Source organism: Herpailurus yagouaroundi, unplaced genomic scaffold, assembly GCF_014898765.1.
Source record: "Herpailurus yagouaroundi ecotype Mexico unplaced genomic scaffold, PumYag 163, whole genome shotgun sequence".
Taxonomy (NCBI): Eukaryota; Metazoa; Chordata; class Mammalia; order Carnivora; family Felidae; genus Herpailurus; species Herpailurus yagouaroundi.
The window spans coordinates 3,748,419-3,765,429 of record NW_024412404.1 but is presented as its reverse complement, the minus strand read 5'-3'; the positions used below and the strand labels follow the sequence as shown (position 1 = coordinate 3,765,429).

The 17,011-nt window shown below is 34.9% G+C and overlaps 1 protein-coding gene across 1 annotated transcript in view; it reads right to left on the bottom strand.

Moving 5' to 3' along the window:
• CABCOCO1 (ciliary associated calcium binding coiled-coil 1) overlaps positions 1 to 17,011 on the bottom strand; it is a 126,042-nt gene that overhangs the window by 80,150 nt on the left and 28,881 nt on the right. The window contains exons 4-5 of the mRNA XM_040485128.1: positions 16,265 to 16,409; positions 10,557 to 10,629 (exon numbers count right to left, since the gene is read on the bottom strand). Of these exons, the coding sequence (XP_040341062.1) occupies positions 10,557 to 10,629; positions 16,265 to 16,409 (218 nt within the window). The remainder of the gene's footprint in view (positions 1 to 10,556; positions 10,630 to 16,264; positions 16,410 to 17,011) is intronic.

Below are 17,011 nucleotides of genomic sequence, written 5' to 3'. Positions count from 1 at the left end.
GCCATCTGTATATCTTCTTGGGAGTGGTGTGTGTTAAGGTGTTTGGACCATTTTATAATCAGACTGTTGTCTTACTGTTGAGTTCTAAGAGTTCTTTGTATATTCTGGATCAAGTGTATTTCTTGCAAATATTTATTCCCAGCCTGTGGCTTATCTTTACATTCTCATGATATTGACTTTCCCAGAACAGAAATTTTTGATTTTAATGAGGTCCAGCTAATCAACTGTTTCTTTCATGAACTGTGCCTTAATGTTGTATCTTAAAGTCATTGCCATACCCAAGATCATCTAGGTTTTTCCCTGTCATGATCTAGGAGTTTTATAGTTTTGTGTTTTACATTTAGATCTATGGTCCACTTCAAGCTAATTTTTTATGCAGTGTAAGTTTTGTGTCTAGATTCGTTTCTTGTTCCAGCACCATTTGTTAAAAATGCTACTTTGTTCCATTGCATTACTTTTCTCCTTTGTCAAAGATCAATTGAGTATATTTAAAAGGGTCTATTTCTGGATTCTCTATTCTGTTCTATTAATCTGTTTGCCCATTCTTTACATTGTCACACTGTCTTGATTACTTTAGCTTTATAGTAAGTCTTGAAGTTGGATAGTGTCAGTTCTCCAACTTTCTTCTTCTTCTTCAACATTGTATTGGCTATTCTGAGCCTTTTGCATCTCCATATAAACTTTAAAATGAGTTGTTTGATATTCATAAAATAACTTTTTGAGACTTTTATTGTGATTGCATTTAATCTATACGTCAAATTGGGAAGGACAGGCATCATAACAGTAATGAGTCTTCCTATCTATGATCATAGACCATCCTTCTCCATTTATTTAGTTCTTTATTTCATTTATCAGAATTTTGCAGTTCCACTCATATAGACCTTGTACTTATTTTTTCTAAATTTATACCTAAGTATTTTGTTTTTTTGGACCTAATGTAAATGGTAAAGTGGCAAAAAGAACTACTGAAGATAGGCCTTTAGTAATGTGGTGGTGAGGTATGAGGTTAGAGAACATGTTCTATGGTTCTATGATTACATCGAACATGTTCTATAGTTCTATGATTACATCTCAGTCTTTTAGGAAGCCTGTGCCTCTGGACTGCAAATTTCACAAGAGTTTTTGCTTTTTTCTCCCTCTTTAGATGGGACAGGATGGCTAGAGTGGGTTGAAGTTGGGTGTTTGCATTTGCCCGGGTTGGTCAGACTATGATAACACCTCAGCAGGTTAGACTCTGGTTAACCCCATTCCCTTAAGTACAGGACTTGTTAAGAATAAATAAGTGATCTGGCATATTTTGATATGGTTCTTTTTCCTCTCACCCTGCCAGAAGCACAATGGGAAGGATTAATATTTACTATGGACTTCTGATCAGGCTCTGTGAGGTAAATCTCACAATAGAGTGGGGCCCCTCAGGACTGGGTCCATTTGGAGTTTTTAACTCTCAGAGTTATTGGCACTGAGCCTCAACTGAGTAGTTCATCAATTATAGTTCAGGTTTTCCTAACTTGGCACTGGGTCCTGTGGCAGTTTCCACTCATAAGTCTGTTACAATAAGCCACAATGGTCTGTATTTGCCTATCTCTCTAATCTTGGGGGTAACCATTTGGTCTGTGTCCTTCCCTCTCATATGGATCGAAGAGTTGTTGACTTTCAGTCTGTTCAGTTTTTTACTTGTCATTAGGATAGAGTGGAGAATTCAAACTCCTCACATGCAGATGTGGAAACCAGTACTCCCACCTATGGTTTTTAGAAATTTTACTATGGAATGTTTAGATGTGGACATTTGTATTTGGAGTTCACAGTGAATCAAATCTAAAGTGGTTTAAAGTTTGTTATTTCCAGAAAATGAACTCTTTGAATGTTGTGTCTATCCCCTCATTCTGGAATTGACTTGTTTATCTCTATGTCAGATCTTTTTCACTCTATCAATATTCTACACCTTTTACTGTGTTTATCATGATAGCTTCTGCATACCCATGCTTCATCTTAGGAATTTATTTTGACTTATCTTCCAATTTTCTCTTCATTCATGACTAACTTGTTGTTAAACACATCTATTTGGTTATTAATTTCAATTATTATATCTTCTAATTCCAGAATTTCCATTTAGTTTTCTTAAAAATTTTTTTTAAACTTGTATTTATTATTGAGAGACAGAGAGAGACAGAGAGAGACAGAGCATGAGCATGAGGGGCAGACAGGGAGACACAGAATCCAAAGCAGGCTCCAGGCTCTGAGCTGTCAGCACAGAGCCCGATGGGGGGGTGGCGGGGGGGGGGGGTGTCGGGCTTGAACTCACAAACCTGATCATGACTTGAGCGGAAGTCGGATGCTTAACTGACTGAGCCACCCAGGTGCCCCCATTTAGTATTCTTAATATTTTCTAATATTCTGCTGAAATTCACTGTCTTGTATTTTATTTTCCAGAATATTTCTTATTTCTTAAGCGTAATTATTTTACAGTATATGGCTAATAACTCCATTATCTGAAACACTTATGGGTCTGTTTCTATTTCTGTGTGCCTCATACTTTTACTGAGTGATAGACACTGGTAACAAAAACAGTTGGTATTATTTGAAGTGTAGCATGAGTTTGTTTTACTTACAGACGAGGTTAACAGCACTATACATGGATAATCTTAAATTTACCAAAAACTGAGATAACTTGAAGCTGAGGTTCAGTTTATGTGAAGGCTGATTTTTTAAAGTATGGTCCTTTGGAGTCCCAACATGCAACCTGTGGGATTTGCTATATTTCCCTTCTCCTCCAGTTTTTGTTCTAACACCAAACCATTTCAGGCTCACTTGTTGAGCTCCAATTGTTTTGAGTTTTGCTAGCTCCAATACCTTCAAACATTTTAAGTCTTAAAAAAAACTTGTCCAGCTTTTCTAGATGTTCTCAGTGGAAGTATTGGGGCAAATTATAATTTGTCATTATAGGATATGTCTATTGTTATAGGAAATAGATTTGTTAATAGGTTAGACTCATTTTCCAGTTTGGGGTGAGGTAGAAATCTAGCTTTTTAAATGAAACACATAGCCAATTATCCTGACTGGTTTTAAATGCCACCTTTCTAAATACTTGTATATGTTGTATACTAGAAATACACATATGCATGGGTTTAATGATAAATTTCACATTGAAGGAAAACTAAACTATCATATATAAACTATATAATCAACCAAATGCTAATGGTGATGATGATTATAATGAAGGAGGAGGTGAAGGATGGGGAGGAGGATAAGAAAAAGAAGGAAGAAAGGACAAGAAGGAGAAGGAGGAAAAGGAGAAGGCATTGCCATATCATATTCTAAAACAGTCTATAAAGTTATGGTAGTTAAAATAATATGGTATTAAGACAGGGACTGGCAAACAGAACAATGAGAACACTGGTCAAAGATGAGACAACTTGAGGATTAATAAGAATGGTAATTAAAATGGATCAAAATGCAAATAAAAATGTGTGCTATTAAGTCAAAGTCTATATTAGTTTCCTATTCCTGCTATAGCAAATTACCACAACTTGATGGCTTAAAACAATGCAGATTTCTTTATTTTACAGTTATGGATATGAGAAGTTCTCAACTTAGCATATTGACAGGGCTGCATTCATTCTAGAGGCTCTAGAGGAGAATGTTTCCTTGCCTTATCCATCCCCTAGAGGCCACCTTAATTCCTTGGTTCCTGGTCTTTTCTTCCATTTTTAAGGCCATCAGTAGCACCTTTAAACTTCTCTCCTTTGTCTCTGACTCTGACTTCCCTTTTTCCCTTTCTCTCTTATAAGAAAGTTTATGATTACACTGAGCCCACTTAGATAATCCAGGATAATATCCCCCTCTCAAATCCTTTAATTTAGTCAATCTGCAATGCCCCTTTTGCCATGTAAGGTTATAAATTCAGAGGTCCTGAATTTATTGAATTAGCATGCAAGCATCTTGAGGTGGTGGGGGCATCAGCCAGTCTATCACAAGTACTTTTGGAGGATATTAAAAATCCAACTTATTATTCTGAAAACTATTAAAGAAAGGAGAAGAATCTAGCACTCATCCTGTCTTTTCTATATGAACTGTATCTCAGTTGAATCAAATAATTGAAGAGTGGAAGTTTCTATTCATAGAAATATCCAGCCCATAAATGAAAAAAAGCATGATGACATAGAATATCACCATTTTTTAACCCTTAATGAAATAATAGATCTAGGTAATAATGGTCAGTGGTTGCTAACATCACAAAAAAGAGAAAACCAGACATTATTTGCTTCCTAATATAAATATACAAAACCACCTATAAATTCTTCTTGCTAAACATCTGAACTGAAGTCTAGCCAGTCTTCTGACATTTAACTACCCATTTGCTAGAAACATGGAAGGTAGAGAAATGTTAAGAATACCACAGGAATGCAATTGTGAAAGTAGCTGTGGAAAATTCTATAGGATAGAAGATGTGGATACTTCAACAAACAAATTACAAAGAAATTAAAAAATGCAAATAGTGAGCCTATAAACTTAAAATGACTTAAGAATCTAATTGCAACATAGGTATTTTATTTGGGTGCTATTTCAAACAAACAAACATACAAACAAACAGAGTGATACGTAAATAAAACACAAATACACACCAGTTATAAGATAATCAGGGGCTTTTGAACATTGGCTGCACAACTGATGATATTGAAGAGTTACTTTAAATTCATTATATTTTAGAGTCACATATTAAAATACTTAACTATTATGGCCATAAGCTCACGTATGAGAGTTAATATCTAATTCCTTCTATTTTATATATGATTGAAATGTTCCACAACAACAACAAAAAAATTGAAGAATTACTTGGTAAAGAGACACCATAATCATAGCACTATGACTGTGATTACTCTGAGTTTATAGGTTAATTTGAAATGACATGATATCTTCATAAAACTGAGTCTTCTAAACTGGAAACACGTTTTACGTTCCATTTACTCAGAATGAAAAAAAAATATCTTTACTAAAACTACTCAATTTTTTTTTGTATAATTCTTTAAAATTTTTGTTAGGTTCATTTATAAAAATGTTATGGTTTTTATTTTTATCAGTGTGATCCTTTTCTATTGGGTTATTACTAATATAATAAGAAAATATTTTCTTAATGATGGTTTTATATCATACCATCTGCAAACAATGAAAGCTTTGTGTCTTGTTGTCAATACTTATCTTTTCTTCTATTTCTGACTTCTTTTTTGTTTTACTACATTGGCTAGGAACTAAAAAGCAATGTTGGTAATAATAATTAGCCTTGTCTTTTTCCTGATGGGTATTTTAACGTTTTCATTAAGATATTTGTAGAGAGTTTTTTGTGTTGGTATATTCTGAGTTAAGAGTGTAATTATTTTTTTTTAAAGAGTGTAATTCTATATTACTGATTAATTGAAGTCTAGTTAAAGTGAAAAATGAGTGTCTAATTTTATCAAATACTTTACCATATCTATGGAGATGGTCACTTGGTTTTTCTTCCCTTAATCTGATAATGTACAGAATTACATTAACAGATATCTCAGTGTTAAATAATCCTTAAATATGTGGAATATATCCTATTTGAAGACCCAATACTCTGCTATATTTCACTTCCTAATATTTTATTTAAGATTGTTGCATCTATTTTCATACCTGATATTGCCCATAACTTTTATTCTTTTTTACTTTTGGTTATAATTCATTACCAATTCATGGAATAAGTTGAAACATTCTCAGAATTATACTAACTTCAAAGAATGAGTTGAAAGTTCTCCATCTCCTTCTATCCTCTATCACAATTTACATAAAAGGGAATGATCTACTTTAGAAATTTTGGTGAAACTAGCCTGTAAAATTGTCTAGGTCTGATGCCACTTTTACATTTGGATTTTTCAATATGTTACATAATTATCATTTTACTAAGATCATCAATATTCTTTTAAGTAAATATTGGTATAGTTCCGAGTACTGTTTTTTTTGTAGATTTTCAAACCTATCAACATGAAATTGTACCTGATATCTTAATAAGAGTTTTCAAATCTTATTTTAAATCTCCAAGATCTCTATTAGTTAATTTTTCAAGAATACAGCAACTTTTAAAACTCTCTTAAGACTATTAATCGGACTTCAAGTCTTCTACCACTTGCTCTATCAACTCTGTTCCTTAGCTATTCTTTGATTTGTTCATAGAGTTTCATGTCTATCTATGATTTTGCTTTCCTCAACTGCTTGGTGATTTGGGGCTGCCATTTAAAATCTTTACATTAGATAATCCTTGTTCACTCTCCTGGCGATGTCTGTGTGCCATAGCTTGCCACTAGAGACTGTAGGAGAGGGGCAAATAATAATGGTAGCTAGATGCACCAGTAGGTTCTATTTAGGGTATATTCATGATCTCTCCTGGAAACCTCAGAACTGCTCTCCTCTTCGGTGTCAATGTCCACAGTGGTTTCTTCAGTTTTGGGGAAAATGCTATGGAGTCCCTGTGCTCTGCACAGGCAGCAGAAGCGAAGGAGCTGAATGGCGCAGTTGCTCTGAAAGCAGTTCCCTACATGCTTTTGGCTTTTTTCCCTCTAAAGCTTTTCCTATTTCTGTATCAATTGAGCATGCCTAAGGAAACTTCACTAACTCTGTAGCATCTTCGTTGTGCATACAGGGCTGTGGTTTCATCTAACCAGAAATCTATAATTTTACATGTCATAAAATCTTTTATCCATAGCATTGTGGATTTTGAAATTTTTGGCCTCGCATGGGATTTTGGATGGAAGAGTTTTACATGTCAGCTTAATTCACTCTTTTGATAAAATCACTCATCCCTCTTGCAAAGACTCTCTCTGTTTCTTTTGGGGATTTCTTTATCCTCTGTCGCCCACTCAATAAGTTCTACTTTAGTCTTCGGGTAGCATTACTCCACTCCTCTGGCCACAGTAGTTAATCAAGGGTGGACACGTGGCATAAACATAGCCAATAATGTTAACACTGTGAGGAATATTTCCCCTTTTTCCTAGATGTGCTAAACCAGAGCTGCTTCTATCAGGTCTCCCACCAGTTGGGAGGAAGACTGTCTGCAGTAGAGGGGAACGAGACCAAAGCAAAAAGAATCAGAGATGAAAAACATCTAAGAGAGATGAAAGATTGAGATATATGTGTGTATACACATACACTCTTAACTACATTGTTTGACTACAGTTAACCACTGTCCAGCTCACCCCTGTATTTACCAGTTAGTGATCACGTAATACACCTTTCCTTTTTTTAATTGGTTGAACTATTTTGAGTGGAATTTCTTTCACTGCACCAAAAAACTTACAATACACTGACTATCTCATTCACAACCTTCAGATTTCCTCTTAGATTTCACTTGTTCCTAGAAACCCCTATAAACTTAAATCTACAAGTTAGGTGTTCCTCTTTGTCTTCTATTTGTTCCCAGAGGATCATAATATTTGGGGCCCTATACTATAATGAATTATTTAATCACCTCTCTCCTCTTATTAGACAGTCAACCCCTTGAGGACAAGAATTGTTGCTTATCACTGTGTATCTCTGGAAGTTAGCACAAAACCCACAATGTCATAGGAACTGGGTCACATGTTGAATGAATAAATAAATAACTTATAGTTGTATCATTTAGTAGATGCCTTGTGCTAAATACCTGAGTAGAACCATGACTTTGGGTATCTGCTATGAGTTTTTGATCATCACCATTGCTAATACCTGAAAGTATTCTTTTTGTGTGCAATTATTAAATGTTATTTGTGGTTTTCAGGTAACAAAAGAAAGAACATAGCAGTTTCCAGATTTCTCTCTGGATGGGGCCTTAGGCCAAGGAAGGATATAGATCATATCCCCTAAGGAGAGTCTGTTTCCCTTACAATTCTTATGTCAGAGGATCTGTGAGCTAATTGCATTGTCAAAACAAGTCTTGGTGAGCTGGCTTAAACGACTGAAAGGCAGTCTTTAAAGTGAGTGAAACTCATACACTTCATCCTCTCAGGTGGCTACAGCCACAGGTATTTGCTGCCTCCATTCTGTCATTATCCTGGTTCGTTCTGGTTGCTTACTACCTTTTCAACGTATATGATCTGTGAACCACTGAATGAACTACAAAACATGTCGTTTATAGAACTCTATCTATCAGAAATATTCCTACATTATGCAGCATCTCAGGTCAAGAATAATAATTTACTGAAAATGTGCCTCTATGATCTAAGCACAACATGAATTTTTTTGAAAAAGGTGAGTAGAGATTAGCCAGAAACAATTGCTAAATGCAAAAACCAATTCCTTTAAACTAAAACCCAAGAAAAGTATGAGTATGACTTATTTATGTCCTATTAACAACTAAAATTAATATTTAACAATTATTCATAGAGGGGATTTATATGTTTTGTTATAATTGCCTATCCACAATTAAGAGAGAAACTAAATTTTGTCAGTGTTCTTTAACTTGAACACCAGCCTGAGAGTTAAACTTGGAACATTTATGCAGTTGTTGTGTGGACCTTGTTTGCTCTCAGAGCACTGAGGTCAGCATGAATAATCACATTAACAGGGCAGGCCTCTGCATCCTGTATGAAAGGTTGTTAATTAAAAAACAGATATTAGCACCAAGGGTTATCAGACACTTCAACAATGTCATTAAATATTATAGTATAATACCTGCTTTGGTTAATCCTTTAAAATTCCAAGAGTGGCCTAATTCCTGAAGACCCAAAATCCCTTCATTAAAGATTATTTTTTATAACTCTGGTCAGCTTGGAGAAAATGTAAATGACAAAGGAAAATAAAAGTGCCAATCCCAGTCTACTTTCTCCATTTTATCTTTCCATAAGCATAAATGTCACCTAAATATATCCTTACAACAAAGAAGAAAGGCACGATTGTGCAACTAACAAAGAGAAAAGGGAGTTCAAATTCCTTTATGAAACTTTTTCTTGATGATTCTAAGTATCTGCTTATGCTACTGGCAAAGCCATTATCATTTTCCCAAAGTTTTGCTGAATAAATGATATAGCATTGTATTCTAAACTGATAATTTTTGCACCTGTTGCACTATATGATGTAATTCTCTCATGGAAATGTTGTCAGTGAAACTTTGTCAAGTGACACCTAATTTAAGCTCGTATGAGGAGACCACAAAGAAGAAATTTTAGAGAAGTTAAAGGCACAAAGGGCTCCTTGTTTTCCTTCAATTAACTTAAAAGGCCCACATGAGAACAAGTACTCAAATGGAAGATGAGTAACAGTGACTGAGGTGTTTATGAAGTAGGCATTTTATTAAATCCAGAACAACAGCACCCTGGCAGATATAATAGTTGGCACATTCCACCTGGTGCTTAGTATCAAGAAATTAAAAAGATAACATAAATATCCCTTTATTCACCATTTATGTGATTTAATTTTTGTTAATTCTTATTATTTTTTAAGAGAAAGAGAGAGGGAGGCAGAGTGTGAGTGGGGGAGGGACAGGGAGAGAGGGACACACAGAATCCAAAGCAGGCTCCAGGCTCTGAGCTGTCAGCACTGAGTCCAAGGCGGGGCTCGAACCCACGGACCGCGAGATCATGACCTGAGCCCAAATCCAACGCCCAACCTACCTCATGAGCCACCCAGGAACCCCTATTCATTGTTTATTTGTGACCATGGCCACTCCTATGTCTGATACTTCTGGGCAACATAGACTTCTCAAGTAGTTGGGAACCTAAGGAGCACTTTTTATGGCACCTTTAGCCTCCTTAAGATGTTTTCTTACCTCGGATTAATTTGTAGCAATTATGAACATGTAATTATACGTAAAGCTGTTCCAAAATATCTTAAGGTAGACCATTTATTGTAGAAATGCTATTGTATTCAATGTTACTGAATCACTTATGTAGTATTAATTGAGGGGCCACTATGGTTCATTCTACACTATGCTTTGGTAGAAAGGCATCACCTCATCCTTGCCTTCAAGGAAATTACAGTTGAGTTGTGCTGACTATATCAATCCACAAAAAATAATTAGAAAACCATATAGCACAGTGCATATTTATGTGCTTATACGTGTAAAAAGAGTAGCCAATATTCAGCAGAAAGAGATCAACCAGAATAAAATAATAGAATGTGATTAAAGAGTTTGTCTAAACCTTTCCTTTGAGATGTGATGCAATTAAGGAAGGTTTGCTTCATTGAGGAAGTGGGATTTGAATTAGACCTTAAAAATGATTAGATTGAAAAAATGCGATATTAGAAGAGATTTAACTGAATTAATTTATCTCACTTTTCCCAATTTTCTTTGTATGAAGACATACATAACCTGTTCAGCTTTTCTTTGTCAAATAATCCATAAATACATAAAGTATATGTGATTAACAATGCCTTTAATGCGAAAAGACAGCTTATTTTCTTAATCCAACGCTTGCTTTATGTAATTATTCTTTTTGCAAACTACTAGTTGGTTATATTAACACTCGAGTAATCTTGACAAGAAGTTGCTTTAAGCAGTTAAAGATCCAGATGCCGATCAGCATGCATTAAGTGATTCAGCTTAATTGGTTCCATCTAGATAAATTACTTACCTCAGTTCCTATCACAATTTCTTCCCTGGTAGAGTAGAATAGAAACTCATATAGCTTGTAGTGTTGAAATAAGCTGAAATACAAAATAAATGTGCAACTCTGATAAATTTATTTTAGGAAAGAAAGCAAATATGTAAGAGTATTTATGAAAGGGAAATTGTTCATATTGAGCAAGACATTAAATACTAACATGGAGTGAGCTACCTGTTTTATTCCAAATGAATTGTCCAGAAATGGTAAAAAACTAAAGATTTACTTTTTTGAGACGTTGACAGTATAACACAGTACCGAATATAAGATCAGTCAATTAATCTGTGATAAATGGATAGGTTTGGGATAAGGGAGCAATTAGATTGCTTCTGGGCTTTTCTTGGCTGGCAATCAAATAATGCAGTGTCCCTAAATAACACCAAACGTCACATTATTTTTCATGTTTTGCTTTAAACTGGAGTCAGTTTCCTCTGGAATGAACGGACTGAAATCTATAATCTACATCTGTATTATTTACTTCTCACATTCTCAAACTGATTCAAGATTAAATTAATCTCTGATAACACCTGAAAATGATGCAGCATGTACTGGAATCCATTTAGGAGTTGTCTGATTTTCCTGTAGAATATTTGTTCACACGTCAACGAGAGGAATTAATATAAGAAAGGTAATTTCTTCAATTTTTACCCTAAAGAGCAGGTGGTCAGTGTCTAAAAACCATGAAGAGCTAAAGAATAGGAGCCTCTTAAAACAAGTATTTCTGGTAAGTTTAAAGATCTCAGCAATGTGTTATTGAGAGTTAAAAATTTACTGAAGGGCTGATTTCTAATATCCTGTTTGTGATAATATTTGAATTTTTCTAATTCTTTTCCTGCTGGTTGGGAAAATTAATAGACTCATAATACAGCAAAATGCCCAAGAACAAAAAAATTGTCTTACTGGTTTCTCTTTCACTCTGGTGCCTTTTGCTATTCAAGAAAATTGATTTTAATATAACTTAGAAATTAACATTTGCAAAATGTAGCTACAGAGCATGTATAATAATGGCTTCTACTGAATGCTGTAATGGATCAAAGTTTCAATTCATTTGAAATCAATGAAGAAATCCTCAGGCAGCTGGGTCTCTCTGAGTTATATCAGCAGTTGATTTCACTACTAACACAATCCATTAAAAAGTGATGGGTATGCAGACTCAGTCATGGTATTATTATTCTTTTTTTTTTGAGGCGGGGTGGGGGGACCTCGTACATTCAAATTATTCCTCAACACTCAGAAAACTAACTTAGCTTTTGACATTACTTTGATTTGTTGGCTAGAAAATACATCAAGATTAGTGAAGTTTGATGATTCAATGAAGCAAAATAAATTCAAATTCTCCTTTCCTTACATTGCTTACCTAGAGAAAGCTTTAAGGTTAAAAATATTACACTGGCAATAACTGATTGAGTAGAAAAAATAAAGACTGTAGAGTATTTGGAAACAACTTGGCTTCTTCTTTGTGAATTAGTGTAAAATTTTTCTTCCATCCTATGTTACACAAAGAAGTTAATTCATAAATCTTCCTTCCTGCAATTTTATAATCTTTCAGCCTCACTCTCCTCATTGCATATAGGAATTAGATTGTCTCATGCCAAAGGGGAAATTCACTTCTCACAATGAAAATAAAATGCATGACTTGGATGCAGTGGTCAAAGAAGCGAGCTGGGGCAAGACCAGGACTAGGGTAAGATAGATGAGAGGAGGAAGGCACCTAACGAGGCACTTTTCAGGGGTGGGTCAAGTTGCCTCCATTGCTTCGCTCTGGTCCCCATCTTGGTTGGGGTCTGTAACTTTACCAGGGAACTATTAGGTAACTTCCTCTGGGAGTGAAGTGACACCTCTGTTATGGGAATACATTTCCTCCCTCTTCCTTTGGAAGGAAGACTTCCAGCTGACTCAAGCCCCTAGACTATTTTGTCAAATACCTTGTCATAGTTCTAAATCAAAGGGAGAATCCTAAGAAATAAAATGGGTCAAGACATCTGGGCTCACTGCCAGGAAGTATACCCTGTTGTGCACAGAGGGGCAGTGTTGATTTTCTTATATTGAGTAAATGCCTATGCACATTACCTTCACCTAATTTCCAAGGAATAGGTAGAATACACAATGACAGAAGTGTAGTGGGACCAGATATATCTAAGTGATGTCTTATATTAAAAAGCTGCAGTAGCATTTATATGTATATGTATATGCATATGCATATGTATATGTATATCATATGTATATGATGGAATATACAATTTATATTCTATTAACAGTATCAAACAAAATTCCAATTTTATTGCTAGTTAAGTTTCACGTGGTATGGGTCATGTTCTAAAAACTACTCTTCCTGAATTGACGAGGGCTTACATTGGTTGAGTAAATTTAATATCAGATTAAATTGAAACATGCTTACACTATATAAAACTTATAATATGAGTTAGCTTCATATTTATAAAACTTCTTTGTAGTCATTAAAATGAAAAATATTATATGGTTTAATTGCCATTAAATGTATATATGTGGACCTATGAGGCATTCTAAATAGGTATTGTAAAAAAGCACATTTCTTTTTATACAACTTCAGTACCAATTCTAGATATCCTACTAACTGATATTTTATTTTCTGTAAAAGGTGCATTTAAAATGTATAAGTTCCTTGGGCAGAAGACATGAATAGACACTTTTCCAAAGAAGACACCCAGATGGCTAATAGATACAAAAAAGATGCTCAACATCACTTGTCATCAGGGAAATACAAATCAAAACCATGATGAGATACTACCTCACACCTGTCAGAATGGCTAAAATTAACAACACAAGAAACAACAGGTGTTGGCGAGGATGCAGAGAAAGGGGAACCCTCTTGTACTGTTGGTGGAAATGCAAATTGGTATAGCCACTCTGGAGAACAGTATGGAGGTTCCCCAAAAAACTAAAAATAGAACTACTCTACAATCCAGGAGTTGCACCACTAGGCATTTACTCAAAGGATACAAAAATAAAGATTTGAAGAGGTAGTGTACCCCAGTGTTTATAGCAGCTTTAACAACAAGAACCAAACTATTGAGAGAGCCCAAATGTCCATCAACTGCTGATTGGATAAAGAAGATGTATATAGGTACAATGGAATATTACACAGCCATCAAAAAGAATGAAATCTTGCCATTTGCAGTGATACGGATGGACCTAAGTGTATTATGCTAAGCAAAATAAGTCAGTCAGAGAAGACAGATACCATACGATTTCACTCGTATGTGGAATTTAAGAAACAAAACAGATGAACATATGGATAGAGGGGAAAAAGAGGAGAGAGGAAAACAAACCACAAGAAACTCTTAAACACTGAGAACAAACTGAGGGTTGATGGAGGAAAGTGGGTGGAAGATGAACTAAATGGGTGATGGGTATTAAGGAGGGCATTTACTGGAATGAGCACTGGGTGTTGTATGTAAGTGATGAATTACTGGAATCTACTCCTGAAACCAATATTGCACTGTATGTTAACCAAAATTTGAATAAAAAATTTAAAAGTGTATAATTTATTTGAAATCACAATATGAAGATTTAATGTCATCAAAGTTCTGATTTGCTTCACGTGACCAATCTCTCAAACATTTTATGGTTGTTGTTGTTGTTTTTAGAAATGAGAATAGAAATTTTTGGTAAGTAAAGTTACTCTGGTTAGCATTTAATGATGACTAACACTGACATCCCTTCCTAACTTAATTTTCTGAAATGAAATGTCAAGTAATAGACTCATGAGCATCCTTCGATTAAAGAGAAAAGAGGTGCAATCTTGCACCATCTAGAAGATGTCAGTAGGGCACCTGCATAGAGTTGTGCTGCTATGGTTAGCTATCAGTCCTGGTGCCCATCATAAACCCCCTGGGCTTAGAGCTCAGATGTAAAAATGTGTTCTTCAAAGAGAAACCTGGCAGTTTCAAATAGATAAAGAAGAGAAAGAAGGTTGCTATACAAATATGCAGAAAATTCCCCTCACCTAGGGATTACCAAACTCTGATGGGCAAAAAGACCTTGGGGAGCAAGGTTTCCAGTTCTGTATTTCCATTCCCTTCCTGCCTCCAACACAGGGACCTTGCTTTACTCTAATTGATATGAAGGGTACTGCAGCTCTCAGCGAAGACACACATTAGGAGGTATATATTTTACATTAAGAAATCAAATTAGGGGCGCCTGGGTGGCGCAGTCGGTTAAGCGTCCGACTTCAGCCAGGTCACGATCTCGCGGTCCGTGAGTTCGAGCCCCGCGTCAGGCTCTGGGCTGATGGCTCAAGAGCCTGGAGCCTGTTTCCGATTCTGTGTCTCCCTCTCTCTCTGCCCCTCCCCCGTTCATGCTCTGTCTCTGTCCCAAAAATAAATAAACGTTGAAAAAAAAATTAAAAAAAAAAAAAAGAAATCAAATTATATCCAATGCTATTATATAAAAACATTTTATATCATATTCTATTATTAATTCATGCCAGAAACCAGCATATAAACCTTATCATATTAAACACATTAATATTTAAAAAGCTTCCAGACTACAGCCAGGATCCTTGCCAAGCAAATCATGAGCATGTCTAGGACATCATGCAGCACCCTTTATTTTGGAATTTTAAAATTTAAAATTGGAAAACACTGCAGTGTATAGTGTTGGAGGAAAAAAGATATTCTGCAGAAGCTTTTAGTTAGGCAAAAGACAGATTTTTTACCAACTCTTGTTTAAATATTTGCAAACTCTCAAAATGTCCTTTGGGAAAGATGCATGCCTCTAATGCAGACCTTGTGACAGATTATATAAAAGGCCAATTTCTTAGTTCACCACTGAAGAATCACTGTAATAAAAATATTTCCCCTCAATTCACCATAATTTCCTAAGCACAGAGAAAAACTTAATGACTTTAATTGGTTAATACTACAAAGTATTTCAGGGCACATAATAAATTTGAGGAAGCATGGATATATACCTCTCTAACTTCTAGCACAAAGAATTTCAAATAAATGTTTAAATGGAAATTAATGTTGTTCTAAAATGTAAAATTTGGGGCGCCTGGGTGGCGCAGTCGGTTAAGCGTCCGACTTCAGCCAGGTCACGATCTCGCGGTCCGGGAGTTCGAGCCCCGCGTCAGGCCCTGGGCTGATGGCTCAGAGCCTGGAGCCTGTTTCAGATTCTGTGTCTCCCTCTCTCTCTGCTCCTCCCCCGTTCATGCTCTGTCTCCCTCTGTCCCAAAAATGAATAAACGTTGAAAAAAAAATTTAAAAAAATAAAAATAAAAAAAATAAAATGTAAAATTTTGATGTCAAGTCCCACTACCTAAAATATAAAGTCCATTGTAATCAAGTTGGATTAATGTGAAAGAATAAATGTATTAATAAAATGTTATTAATTAGAGATTAAGAGAAAAAATAAATTTTTGTATCATTTATTATAATTCTACATGAAAAAAAGTAATTCTACATGAACTTATACTTTTTAAACACAAACCTTTTTTTAAGAATGCAAGATTAGCCAAAAATTCAATGTTCTGAATTTTATTTATTGGATTAAAGATTTTAATATTATCTCATTATTGGCTGGGCTTATTATAGCATAAATACTGTGAATGTCTAAAAATTGAATTGGTTTCTATTTAGCAGACATTTTATAAAATAAAATGAAATGAAAAATAAATGCTACTGAAAGAAAATCCATACCTGATTTTTAAGTAATCGATGATAGCATTGGCTTGTTTTATATTAAAAAAACTCCATTCTTCATTTTTCTGTGAATGGGGTGGTCCTATTTCAGCCATAACTTCTCCAAGCCATTTTATGCTGTCTTCTAAGGACATATGCAGTGCTGAAATAAAACCCAGAGACTCTTAAGCCTTATTTTGATAGATGTTTTGGGAACAAAATAATTCAAGATGTCCTTAACATCCAAATATTTACTTTTCCAATATTGGTAAGGCCAATGCTAATAGCAATGTTGTTTTTTAATGATATGTTAGTAATTACATTTTTGTAAAAGAACAGCAACTGACACATCCAACAATAATAAATTACTGTCATGCTATACAATTGTCTAAAGATTTTGTTTCCATTTTAAGATGCACAAATAATTAAAATCTACCTAAGATAACTTTAAAATGGAAAATATACTTTTTAAATGATCTTAGAATAAAGGAAAATATGGAAATGACACAATGGTGGTTTGAATTAGCTGCTAAGGAACACCTATGTGGTGGATTCAGTTACTGTAGACAGGAGAGCTGAACTCAGAGCTGAAAATGTAGATTAACAAAGTCAACCAACACTTGGCTTTGGCTGATTGTTACCACGTGGCAATTTGGGACTGAAGATTTTCATTAGATGCCAGAAATATGTATTTTTATGGAAAACATCAAGATATTTTTTTCTCCAAGATACAGACTTATAACTTATGTAAGCTGTTTCTCAAAT